The sequence below is a fragment of the Solanum pennellii genome, chromosome 4 (assembly GCF_001406875.1).
Source record: "Solanum pennellii chromosome 4, SPENNV200".
Classification (NCBI taxonomy): Eukaryota; Viridiplantae; Streptophyta; class Magnoliopsida; order Solanales; family Solanaceae; genus Solanum; species Solanum pennellii.
Window position 1 is genome coordinate 6,077,420 of NC_028640.1, and position 12,927 is coordinate 6,090,346.

Sequence of the window (12,927 nt, forward strand, 5' to 3'; positions counted from 1 at the left end):
TGCTTCTAGCTTGGACTGGATCTTCTTCTTCATGTCTTGATGCCTCGAAGTTCCGGCATGGACTAACTGTTTATTTATTTTAGCTTCCTAGATATTCTTAGATTTAGTAATATGAGGATAGATGTTCTTGTGGTGATGACTTCCAGATTTTGGGGATGATAAGTATTTAATTTTAGAAGTTATTAATTGATTCCGTTAATGAGTTTTAAGTCTTCCGCATTATTTTCCGTTTATTATGGTTGAAATATTGTTAAGAATTGGGATTAGATTGGTTGGTTCGCTCACATAGTAGGATAAGTGTGGGTGCCACTCGCGACCCGTTTTGGGTCGTGACAATTAATAACTAGGAACTATAGGTTCCAAATCACGAAGAAAGCAAAACAAATTTTTATCCTACATATCATTATGATCCATATAAAAATCAAGAAAAATTACAATCGCTCTTACCTACGAATTCTTGTTTGGCCCTCACGTTTGTATTCAAGCCGTCACAATAATGATGATTAACTATTAAAAGTGGCTATTCCCACTAATTATGAGTCGAGTATAAAAGGTAGGAAAAATTAGCAAACTAGTCATAATTCCTAACTTAATTAGTAAAAATGTCTATATTTTAAAATAATTATTGAAAATGTCAAAATGTCAATATTTTACAAAGTAATTTGTATTCAAATTTTATTTCTCAAAAGAGTCCAATTTTGAATCAAATTCTATATCCATTATTCATTTACACTTCTTCATATGCTTCAGTACCATCAAATTTATTTTTCATCTTTCACTTTCAACTTTTTTTTTTCTCTTTCATCAATTTTTCAGTTTTCACCATCCCCATCATTCACTTTTCTCTTCTTTTTTTTTCTTTCATCAAAATTTCACTATTATTCTCTCATTGTTGAAGAAGAACTAGTTATTCAAGTTCGTAACAATTTGGTCAGATCTATCAATTAATCAAACTTCTCAATTGATAAAGGTATTTTTGAATTCATCATTTATTTTGCGAGATTTTGGTTTCAAAATCACACATTATGTTGATTTTTTGGATTGTATGTAGAGGATTTTCCGTCATTTTTAAAAAAAATTTATGTGAATTTGTTAACATACTCATCAAATATTTATGTATTTCATATTTTTACTATTTAAAATAATTTTTGTCGATCTTTTTTTATTATTTGTTTTTATATTTCAAATTTAGTAGAATCTACATTAGCATTTAGGTATTGAGTTGTTTCGCAAAAGTATTTGAGAGTATTTTGAATGTTCTGTAGTTTGTAGTCAAATTTGTTTTTATAAAGTGATAATCTTAAGTACAAACCTGTATTTTGATTATTTAAAATTGTTAATGAATACGGAATCAAAGATAAACTAGTTGGTATAAACATATAATGAGCAAAATAAAATACAAAATTATTTGACTGATGCAATTAGGATGAATACACACATAATGAATACATAAATAAACTGTATTTTGGCTATTTATAGTTGAGAATGAATACGAAATCAAAATATAAATACAAAACTTTATGGTATACATTAGGACGAATACGAAATCAAATCTAAATACAAACTTTATGGTATACATTATGGTATCGTTTATTGACTTAACCTTGTCAACTCCGTCAGTTTTTGTCCGTTGAACTTTTAAAATAAAAACGCCCTAAAACGTTACTCAGAAATACGTTTATACTTGTTTTGTAAAAAAAAATTAAAAACATATTATTTTGATGAATTGATTTAAATAATGGCTTAGTTAAGTCAAAATTCATCCGCTTCGTATGCTGCTTCTTTTCCTATAACTATAATTTTGTAGTAAATATTTTTTAATAATAAAAATACGAAACGTACCGTATAACGAAAGATTAGTAAATATTTCTTAATAATAAAAATACGAAACGTACCGTATAACGAAAGATAAAATTAATCAATTTCATGTGATAAGCAAAAGTACATTTCCAATGTCCAATTCACATGCAAATCATATAAATGAACCATAGCTTAAAGGGACACCAACTAATATTAATAGTAATTATAAAATTCAAATTGTATTTATTTTTTTTAAAAAAACATGTTCCATCAATTAATGAAACATTAATGATTAGTGAAAAAGTCAGTTTGTACTTGTCTGTACACATTCATTGGATCAAAGTCAAATGCTCAAATTAAAAAAACATATTAACTTTGCAATTATTTTATTACCTTACTAAACAATTTTAAATAAATATAATTAAATCATTTTTCGTTCATCTAATAAGAGAGTGGTGTGCACTCTCTCAAAGAGATTGAGCACTCTAAATAACTAATATAATTTTATTTTTACAAGTATTTTGTTATAAAATATATTTTCTTATTTTTCTTATTATTTTAATTTTTTTTCCTTTTTATTTTTTTCTTTCTTTTCAAAAATTGATTTTCATCTCCACCATTGAAACTTCTTACTGTCAATGTTATTTTCATCATAACTTCACCTTCTTTTTTTATTATTACTATTAGTTTTACTCTCTTTAGTTTTAAAATTTTATTAAAATATTCTTATATTTCGAACAATTCGATAAATTCATTGGATTTGAAGATAATTATGATGTATCATATATTTTTTTTATTTGATTTCAATTAAGTTCTTTCAATTTTGAGAAATTAATTGATACTTTTAAAATTATCATTTCCGATTTTGAATGTATATGAAAATGAGTAGTTGATGATACCTTCAAAATTTAAAATTTTCTTACAAAAATAATTAATTTTGTTATCAATAATTCAATAAAGTCTAAATAATAGTATGAATTTTATAAAGAATTTGACCGGAGAAGAAAAAAAAAGTGAGTTTCAATTTGACATGGGGGATTGGGAGGTGAAGAAAAAAAAAGAAAATGAAGGGATGAAAATGGGAGGTGGAAGATGAAATGAAATTTAAGATATATCAAAATTAAAATTCAAAAGTAAGAGAGAGAAATAAAGAAAGAAAAAGATAAAGGAAAATTTTATAATTTTAATTAACACGTGTCATGTAATAATTGGGTTATGAACTCACTTGCTTATTAAAATTTGGGGCTGATGAAAAAATGGTATAATAACATCTGTTCAAAATTGTTTAGTGGGGTAATAGGACAGTCGCAAAATTAAGGTATCTTTATGAAAATTCGGAACAACTTCGATGATGACTTTATGTCTTATATATATATATATATTTGTTAAAAAAATAATTAACTAAGAGATTTTTGTTGATAATTGGATTTTCATTTATGTTTTAAAATATTATTTTAGTCTTCCAGAACAATTACTATTAAGGATAAAATTAGAATAAAAATTAATTAAATTTTTCTTAAATTTTAATAAGTAATTTGAGATAACTATTTAGAAAAATTGCGACAGATAACACGAGGTGGAATACAAGAATAAACAAGGGGGAAGCTTCAATGAAAGAAGAAAAAAAAAAGCTTCAATGAAATCTACAAATTTTCAACTAATTGATATAAGAGCAAATTAAGGAAATCAATGAAGACTTTTAGGTAAGCCACGTTCTTGATATTTGACTTTGTTTAAGAATATAAAGTGTTATTTAATCATCTAGCATTTGAAAATTATTTATCAAGATTAATTTAAATTTTTATCGAGTTTAATAGACGATCAAGATAATAAAGCACATGTTATCTTATTTTTACTTTATCGTAATAAAAATTTGAATAATGAAGCATAATGTGTAGATCAGTCTAACTTGATAGTGTAAAATATTAGTACATCGTTGATGTATATGAGTACTCATTATTTATGATGATGATATGTGAGATACATGTAAATTGATCTGGAAATTAAAAAAATTACATTCTTTTATTTTTTCAATTAAATAAAGAGAAAAATAATGAGACAACCTAACATATATCGCGGCTAATTTAGTGGCACAATGTAATGTGAATACATCTTTTATTTTTAAAAAAATCTTATATTTAATTATTTTTTTATGTTTTTATAAAAAATTCACAACTCTTTAAATAGGACCATATTCTTGGTTTTTTTCTCTTCAATCTAATTCTTTTTTTCACTTAAGTTTTTTTTTTAACAAAAATGGCTTCCTTCTTTTCACTTTCTTTTATATTAATTTTCTCTTTATACAATAGCTTTGCTTATGCTAATACTGTTCCATATCTTGATGGTAAGTTCTACCTTTATATGAATTTTCTTATTTACTTTTTTCTGATATTACATCGGACTCTTAAAAAATATTAATGTGTCTGTATCGAATTCTCTTAAAATGCACCATATTTTTGAGGTTCGATATATATTCAATGAGCTTTTAAATAGTTTGATCAACATATCTAACTCTAGCTACCATAAATATTAGTAGTGGTTAGAAAAGCTCTTTGTAAAAAAATGTATACTGAGGATGTTATTAGTATTTAGAGTCCTTTTGGTACTGTAGAGCAAGGGGTAGCGCTGAAATCGTTCGCCCGAAAATTATGTTGTGTATATAGGTTAATATAATTTTATATATATATATTCATCGAATTTTGAATATTCTTAACGAAATTTCTGATTTCGTCATTGCTCTGATAACTTTACTTGGACTTTTCAAAATGTTGTCGCACCAATATTTGTTCCTATTAAAAATGCATTACTTTTAAAGAATCTGATAAGTACCCGATGACATTTTTTGAAAAGTTCGAGCAATATAGTCTAGAAGAGTAACAAGTTGAGGTTGTAGCCAACTTTTACACCTCAGCCCAATAATTTTGCATTGTATGCATGGATTTGATTGAGGTATCGGAAACAACTTCTCTATCTGCACGAGGTAGGGGTATGGTCTACGTACACAATATCCTTCGAGACCCTACTTATGACATTGTAATGAATATGTTGTTGTCGTGTATAATTAATCTCTTTCTAACATTTCAACAGATCTACTAGAAAATGGAAACTTTGAACAAGGGCCAAAACCATCAAACATGAATAAAACAGTGATCATAGGCAAACACTCCTTACCCAAATGGGAAATCAATAGCATAGTGGAGTGGGTGTCCGGTGGGCCCCAGGAAGGCGGATTCTACTTCCCGATCCCTCGTGGGGCCCACGCAGTCCGACTTGGGAACGAGGCTTCCATCTCTCAATATGTGAAGGTGAAACCAAACACAACATATTCACTCACATTTGGAGCCACTAGGACTTGTGCTCAAGATGAGGTCCTTACCGTCTCCGCGGGAGGCATGTCTAGTGATCTTAACATTCAAACATTGTACAGTGCTGATGGTGGTGACACTTATGCATGGGCTTTCAAATCAACATCTAATCTTGTTAAGGTCACATTTCACAATCCTGGTACTCAAGAAGATCCAACATGTGGACCACTTATAGACCATGTTGCAATCAAGGAAATGCTCATGGCAACATATACTAAAGGTAAATTTCAATCCTACAATATCGTATGATTGTAAGATTGCATACACACCACCTTCCCCAGATCCCACTTGTGAGATTACACTGGGTATATATGTTGTTGTTGTATGGCCTTTTCTTAGGCAACTCTTCAATTTTAGTCCCCGTTATAGTCCATTTGGCTAAATTGTCTTTAAAAGTTTCCATAGACAAATTTAGCCCAAATGAACTAACGGAGACAACATTTCACATCATTTCGTTGTTGTTACTACTATCATTTCTATATTCTCCTTTTCAAACTTCTCGGAAGTGCTTTGGTTTAAACTGAGGGTCTACAAGGTAGGGGTAATGTCTGCATATCGTTGTGAGATTACACTATGTATATCATTGTCGTTGCATACTTAAAATGAGATCCTTATAGGAATACCTTGTTGATGGAATATATGCAGGTAACTTAGTGAAAAATGGTGGATTTGAACTAGGTCCTCATGTATTCAAGAACTTTTCGACAGGGGTACTCGTCCTGCCTTTAAAACAGGACAAGTACTCACCAATTCCAGGATGGATGGTTCAGTTTGCAAAACCATCAAAATACATAGACTCGAAGCATTTCTTCGTGCCTTCAGGAAATGCAGCTGTTGAATTAATAGGAGGAAGGGAAACAGGCATTGCACAGACGATACGTACAATCCCAAAACAGTTCTACAACCTGACTTTCACCATAGGCGATGCACAGAACAGTTGCCACGGAACAATGACAGTTCAAGCATTTGCTGGAAAGGCTAGTACACAAGTTACCTTCGTATCGAATGGAAAAGGATGGTCCAAGACTGCAACCTTCAAGTTCCAGGCTGATTCAATTAGAACAACAATAGCTTTCTACAATCCATACTATCACACCAAGATACACGATTTTGGACACATGTGTGGACCTGTTATCGATGATGTTAGTCTTGTTCATGTTCGTAAATAAACAGAATCAAGTCATCATACTCAGGACAGATCAATTATCAAGACAAAGTATTATCACGAAATACATTTTTTCTTCTTAGTTTTTCACTCAAACACGAATGATACATCCAATAAAAGTGTAAAATCACTCTCTTGTTTCGTTGTAGAAATGTATTCTCTTGATTCCAAACTCGACGATAGCATCAACTTTCCTGATCCTTCTGCAAATTACATTTTGAAAATGAAACTAGAAATTATGGTACTAATGAACTTGTTTGGTTATTTCATTATATCTAGTTAGCAGTCAGGACAAAATCCATTTTGTTTGATCATTGGTCGACTATCTTAAGTAACGTCTGCATACATCCTACCTTACCCAGATTTCCACTCGTGGATTTACACTGATATGGTGTTGTTGTGCTTATTGATCGACTTAAAGATAGGGTAACGTCTTGCATACATCCTACCCTCCCTAGATCCCCACCCGTGGATTTACATTGGTATGTTGTTGTTGTGTTTATTGATCGACTTTAAGGCATTGACATTTCAAATCACATCCGAAAAGTACCTAGATAGCAGATCTGTTTGTCTTATTTTCCTTTTTAGTCTGTTTCGAAAGAGTGTTTCTTTTTCTTTTTCTGACAATTTTTTAGTTTCAACTTTTCAAGTGACATATTTAAGACCAAGCGATTAAAGGCTTTTTTATACATTCTACCTATCCTTTTAGTTCAAAATCACGAAATTCAAAAGTCTTCTTTACTTTTTTTTAACTCTGTGCCAAGTGAAAATCGAAACTATCAGATAAAAAAAAAGTACAAGAATAAACAAAAGGAAACTTTACTGAAGAATTCTACAATGTCAACTAATTCCAAGTGAAACAGAGGAAATTATGGTGACCAATGAAGACTTTAGGTAAGCCATGTTCTTGGCTTGTATTAAATTTGTTTAAGACTTGAAGTTACATATACCTGACAGTGTATCATTTAAGTATAAGCCATGTTCATCGGGTCGGGTACGTGTCAGATCCTTCAAAATAATACTTTCTTTAAGGATTCAACATAGATACAACAAGTCGGTGAGATTTAAGTTAATATATAGTATCTTCTAATTTATTGTTTTTTAAATTTGATTTTGAAATGAAATAATTCAACTTAAAAATAATAGAGTAGTAAAGTAATAATAAACTGCCAGTACAGACAATATAAACTCAATTATTAATAAATGAGTGTCAGGTTTTTGCAATAAAATAAAGGGTAAAAAATGAGACAACCTGACACATTTCATGGCATATTAAGTGGTACCATGCAGTGTCTATAAATATCTCTTTTTTTAAATCTTATCCTCACTACTCATTCTCCGATTTTAACTTGACGCGAAATTTTCTTTTAAAAAAATTCATAATTTAAAATAAAATATGTACGTAATTCTTTACAGAGACGGTTAAAGTATATTAGTGGTTTAAAGCAAAAATCAAATGGAACTTTACATTTAAATTGTTAATAACTTTTATATAATTGATTTTTTTTAGTTTTTAATTGATGAATATAATTATTATTATTTTAAATTATTTTTCATGAAATATAGTAGTTCAAATATATCAAATTTCATTTAATATTTCCTTTATTTTTCATGAAAAGTTAACTTTTTCTACAGATAGTATTCATTTGTTAAAAATTAATTACTTATAATCTATTATTATTAAAAATGAAGCCCCTTAAATTTGAGGGTCTAAGGCACATGTCTTTTTTTAACACTGTCGAGTCACCTCTGGTCTTTTAGATCTAGTGATCTTAAACTTGCCACCTATAATGTTGAAGTTTGGAAACTTACTAAATATAGTAAGAGACTAATTTTTTTTTGAGACGTTCGAAAAAGAAAAGTAAGGCAGTTAAATTGGGACGGATGGAGTAAATTTTATATTATTTTACTATTTTATTCTTTAAATAGGACACATTCCTGCTTTTTTTCTCTTCAAATCTAATTTAAATTTCTATCTTTTCATCAAGATTATTTGCACTAAAATGGCTTCTTCCATTTTCTCTCTACTCATTTTCACTTTGTACATCAGCTTAGCTTCAGCTGCAACTGTTCCAATTGTTCCATATCTTGATGGTAAGTTCTACTTCTTTTAGTTTCTATAAAGATAAGTAGTGCTTAAGTTTTTATGGATCTGGAAACTCTTCGACAAAAAATTACACTGTATATGGAAAAAAAAAGTTATGGTTATATATAGGTTTGGAATCCTGTGAACATAATGCTAAAGGTTAACTCAGTAGTTTAGGGAGTTCAAAATTTACTTTGAAGTTTGGAGTTCAAAACCTGGATGCTACATTTTTGTTTTTTGAACTGTCTTAGTGAAAGTCCTCGATCCGCTACTGACGTAGACTATACTTTGAACTTTGGAGTAGCAATTTAAGCATTTTTGTGTTTGTATGCATTGATTTGATTGGCAAATAATCAGATTTGTTTGAATGTTATTTGAAATGTAGTATAAAGTGTGATGTGATAATGACAGATCTACTGGAAAATGGCGATTTCGAAGAAGGGCCAAAGGCATCAGAACTAAAGAAAACAGTGATCATTGGCAAATACTCATTGCCTGAATGGGAAATCAGTGGTGTAGTGGAGTGGGTATCAGGTGGGCCCCAGGAAGGAGGGTTTTACTTTCCGATCCCTCGTGGGGCCCACGCGATCCGACTTGGGAATGAGGCTTCCATCTCTCAGTATGTAGAGGTGAAGCCAAACACTATATATTCACTCACATTTGGAGCCACTAGGACTTGTGCTCAAGATGAGGTCCTTACCGTCTCCGCGGGAGACATGTCTAGTGATCTTCCTATTCAGACATTGTACAGTGCTGATGGTGGTGACACTTATGCTTGGGCTTTCAAAACAACATCTAATTATGTTGAGGTCAAATTTCACAATCCTGGTATGCAAGAAGATCCAGCTTGTGGACCACTTCTAGACCATATTGCAATCAAGGAAATGCCTATGGCTACATATACTAAAGGTAACTCTACAATACATTGACTATTTGTACTGTTTGGCCTTGCTTGAAAGTGGTCCCCGTGGAGAGGAGATGTGTCGATGCCTAGTAAGGAGGTGTGGGAGGTTGGCCGTAGAGGCTTGAGGAGGGGTAGAAGTAGGACTAAGTAGTATGATGTGAGGTGATTAGGCAGGAAATGACACTTCACCTCACCGAGGATATGAGTGTGGAGGTTGAGGATTATGATATAAGGTTAGTAGGTAGTTGAGAGTTCTGCTTTCCCATTCCCACAGTGTTAATCTTCTATATTCGTATTCTTAGATTTCTGTTTCTATCAGTTGATTCTTTTGCCTCGATATTGTTGTATTTTCTTGTTGTTGTTCCTGCTTATTGCTACTATCGTCTTTTTCATCCCTTTTGTGCTGAAAGTTTATCGAAAATAGCTTCTCTTCCTTCTCAAGGTAGGGCTAAGGTTTATTGTTGTTGGCCTTCTCTGAGACTAAATTTCGCCTTCAAACGTAGTTGGATGAATTTTCCTTACAGCAGACAAATTCAGCCCAGTAGGCTAAATGGGGACAGTTTAAACAGTGGCTTCAAAAGAAGCAACAACAACATATCTAGCGTAATCCCACGAGTGAGATCTGGGGAGAGTAAAGTGTATGCAGACCTTACCCCTACCTTAAAAGGTAGATAAGTTGCCTCAAAAAAGGCGATTGTGCAAACGCCCTTGATACATTGCGAAAATTCTTTCAGCAGAATGGTGCATAGTTACTAACTTTAAAAATCTGATCCTGAAGCAATGCAATACCTTTTTCCTGGTCATGTATGCAGGTAACTTGGTGAAAAATGGTGGATTTGAAGCTGGTCCGCACGTATTCAAGAACTTCTCGACAGGGGTGCTTGTCCTGCCTCTGAAACAAGACAAGTACTCACCAATTCCAGGATGGATGGTTCAGTTTGCAAAACCAGCAAAATACATCGACTCGAAGCATTTCTTAGTACCTTCAGGAAATGCAGCTGTTGAATTAATAGGAGGAAGGGAAACAGGCATTGCACAGACAGTAAGGACAGTCCCCAAACAATTCTACAACCTGACTTTCATCATTGGCGATGCAAACAATGACTGCCACGGAACAATGACAGTTCAAGCATTCGCTGGAAAGGCTAGTACACAAGTTTCATTTGTATCAAGTGGAAAGGGATGGTACAAGACAGCAAGCCTCAAGTTCCAAGCAGATAAAACTAGGACAACAATAGCTTTTTATAACCCATTCTATCACACGAAGGTACACGACTTTGGTCACATGTGTGGACCTGTCATCGATGATGTTAGTCTCGTTCATGTCAAGAAGTGAGCATTACTCAGATAAGATCAATTTCAAAACAAGTTCTGTACCAATTGTTTTTATGTTTGTTTAAGTTGTTCAGTCTGAAACAAGAATGATATATCCAATAAAAGTAGTAAAATCTCTTCATTTTATTTCCTTCTTGAAGTCACACAGTGCCTAATCATGTATTTTCTTGGTTCCAAATCCGATGATATGAAATGAGCTTCAATGAAGAAGCGGAGATTCATATAGCCAACTCCAGTTTGTTTGGGACTGAGAGTGTAGTTGTAGTTGTAGTATATTTGAAGTTGCATAAAAAATATAGCTTATTTTACCATAAAACAAAGTACGTAGCACAATCAAGACTGTGAAACAAGCAGATGGGAAGAAGTAAAAAACTGGAAAATACATGGAAAAATGAAACATGATATAACCAACCAAGGTATGAAAGAAGCAAAACTCAAGATCAGTCAGTTGATTTGAGCCTCAGAAATATGAGATGTCCTGCCTTGGCATTCTGAACTCACGATCAGTCAATTGTCGATCTTAAGTACCTTCAGGTTTGTGAGGCAACTCATCCCCTCGGGCAATGAAAATGATTTACGGCACTTGGAAATTTCAAGTTTTTCAAGTGCAGTAAGATTTGCCAGCCAGTTTGGCAATGCTGCAAAATTCAGGCACCTTTCCACCCTCAGGTATTGTAGAGTAGCACTAGCACCTTCAAGCCATCGCGGCAAAGTAACTAACTCTGGTAAACCAGCAAGTACCAACATCTGAAGGCTCCCGAGGCAGTGAACATCTTTTGACGCCAATTCAGGTAAGCCTCCGATAACCAATGACCGAAGCATCCTAAGTCCTTCAATATCTTGCCACTCCAACAATGTAAGCTCTTTACAGTCAACAATCAACAGATTCTCTAAAGCAGTAAGGTGCTTCATAGCAATTGGGAAAAAGGTCAGTCTTGGGCAACTGATGATTGCCAAAGTGCGAAGGTTAGTCAGATGTTGCAGACCTTCAGACAAAGATACGAGATTGTTGCAGCAATGGATGCACAAAGAACGAAGAGATGATAAGCAGACAATTGCTTTATCAGGTAAACATGCTTGCTTGGTGGTTATATACAGGTGTCTTAGGCTGATCAAATTTCCAATATCTTTAGGCAGCCCTTCAAGTTGTGGACAATGAGAAACTCAAAGTGTCTGTAAGCTCAGCAACTTGTTAATCGAATCAGGTAATCCTTTAATGCTTTGATTGGAACTTACATCAAGATATCTTAAATACTTCAATTCGCCAACAGAGCTAGGCAGCTCATCGAAACATGAATCACTGATATCTAGCACCTTAAGTTGCATAATCTTGCTATGCAATTCTCAACGAACATCGTACTCATCGGCCCTACTCCATCAAAGGAGAAGGATATGGTCCTTAATGCCTGGTTATTGAGAAGGGATGCTGGCAGTTCCTTGCCTGACAAATCATATTCAGAAAACACCACATCTCCGACCTCATCAGAAATGTTTTGTATGTGAGAGTTTACTGCACAGAATTCAACCCCTGCTGCTGACAGTGCAAGATCATGTACAAGGTCATGCATTGTACAGATTGAAGTATAAACGGAACGATATTCTTCACGTCTTGAAAGAAGGATCTCGACAATAACTCTCGGAAATGTTGAATGGCAACGTGCTCAAGATCTTCTGATTCATTAGACTTACTAATGAGACCTTCTGCTACTAGCTGTATCAATTTATCTATTTCAATCACACAGCCCTTGGGAAATATTGAGCAGTAAGCAACACAAACTTTGAGATAAGATGACAATTGTTCATAGCTCACTCTTACTGCAGATGAAATTTCTTCGTTCTGATTTGAGTTCCACCCGCTGTGACTGTTAACTATATTCCACTCCCGTCTCTTGGTTTTCTTTCCCAATGAAGATCCTACAATCAATAAATATAAGTGATTTACCTCACATTTACGCACTATCATTGGCGCAATCCAAACGAGATTTGGATGGAGCACTTCCTGACCTTGTTCAAATGCCTTACTCAAGAACAAAGTCAGACTATCTTCATGTGACAAACCGTTCAAACAGTGTGCAGGAGCCGTCCCCATTATCGAAGCTACTTCCATTTTCCGAGTAGTTACAAGAATCTTACTTTCACAAGCACCCACCATTAACAACTTCTTCAGTTCATCCCACTACACTGTGTCCTCATTCCACACATCATCTAACACAATCAAATAATTCTTTCCATACAAAGTTGTTGAATGCCTTGAATTGGACCCGTTACAAAC

At 33.0% G+C, this 12,927-nt stretch overlaps 3 protein-coding genes and 1 long non-coding RNA gene across 4 annotated transcripts; 2 read left to right on the top strand and 2 right to left on the bottom strand.

Annotated features, from left to right (window-relative positions):
- Nucleotides 1-4,028: 4,028 nt before the first annotated feature.
- Nucleotides 4,029-6,502, top strand: LOC107018281. The gene is made up of 3 exons (XM_015218722.2): nucleotides 4,029-4,144; nucleotides 4,888-5,385; nucleotides 5,811-6,502. The coding sequence occupies exons 1-3, from the start codon at nucleotides 4,057-4,059 to the stop codon at nucleotides 6,332-6,334; spliced, it is 1,110 nt and encodes a 369-aa protein (XP_015074208.1). The 5' UTR covers nucleotides 4,029-4,056; the 3' UTR covers nucleotides 6,335-6,502.
- LOC107018283 lies at nucleotides 6,324-10,248 on the bottom strand. The gene is made up of 2 exons (XR_001456608.2): nucleotides 10,110-10,248; nucleotides 6,324-6,533 (listed from the first exon to the last, which is right to left on the bottom strand). It is a non-coding gene; the product is annotated as an uncharacterized LOC107018283 (long non-coding RNA).
- LOC107018280 lies at nucleotides 8,289-10,781 on the top strand. The gene is made up of 3 exons (XM_015218721.1): nucleotides 8,289-8,424; nucleotides 8,828-9,325; nucleotides 10,133-10,781. The coding sequence occupies exons 1-3, from the start codon at nucleotides 8,334-8,336 to the stop codon at nucleotides 10,654-10,656; spliced, it is 1,113 nt and encodes a 370-aa protein (XP_015074207.1). The 5' UTR covers nucleotides 8,289-8,333; the 3' UTR covers nucleotides 10,657-10,781.
- A 381-nt stretch (nucleotides 10,782-11,162) lies between these two features.
- LOC107016466 (disease resistance protein RGA2-like) lies at nucleotides 11,163-12,807 on the bottom strand. Its single transcript, XM_015216930.2, has 5 exons — nucleotides 12,660-12,807; nucleotides 12,354-12,569; nucleotides 12,062-12,189; nucleotides 11,845-11,969; nucleotides 11,163-11,763 (listed from the first exon to the last, which is right to left on the bottom strand). Exons 1-5 carry the CDS (start codon nucleotides 12,805-12,807, stop codon nucleotides 11,163-11,165), a joined length of 1,218 nt encoding a protein of 405 aa, XP_015072416.2.
- Nucleotides 12,808-12,927: the final 120 nt, after the last annotated feature.

Coding starts and splice junctions, on each gene's coding strand:
- LOC107016466 (XM_015216930.2), bottom strand. CDS start 12,807: ATGGTGGGTGCTTGTGAAAGTAAGATTCTTGTAACTACTCGGAAAATG. Junction 11,970..12,061: donor CATCCCTTCTCAATAACCAG/GCATTAAGGACC, acceptor ATGCAACTTAAG/GTGCTAGATATCAGTGATTC. Junction 11,764..11,844: donor TTACCTGATTCGATTAACAA/GTTGCTGAGCTT, acceptor AAATTTGATCAG/CCTAAGACACCTGTATATAA.
- LOC107018281 (XM_015218722.2), top strand. CDS start 4,057: ATGGCTTCCTTCTTTTCACTTTCTTTTATATTAATTTTCTCTTTATAC. Junction 4,145..4,887: donor TACTGTTCCATATCTTGATG/GTAAGTTCTACC, acceptor ACATTTCAACAG/ATCTACTAGAAAATGGAAAC. Junction 5,386..5,810: donor CATGGCAACATATACTAAAG/GTAAATTTCAAT, acceptor GAATATATGCAG/GTAACTTAGTGAAAAATGGT.
- LOC107018280 (XM_015218721.1), top strand. CDS start 8,334: ATGGCTTCTTCCATTTTCTCTCTACTCATTTTCACTTTGTACATCAGC. Junction 8,425..8,827: donor AATTGTTCCATATCTTGATG/GTAAGTTCTACT, acceptor TGATAATGACAG/ATCTACTGGAAAATGGCGAT. Junction 9,326..10,132: donor TATGGCTACATATACTAAAG/GTAACTCTACAA, acceptor TCATGTATGCAG/GTAACTTGGTGAAAAATGGT.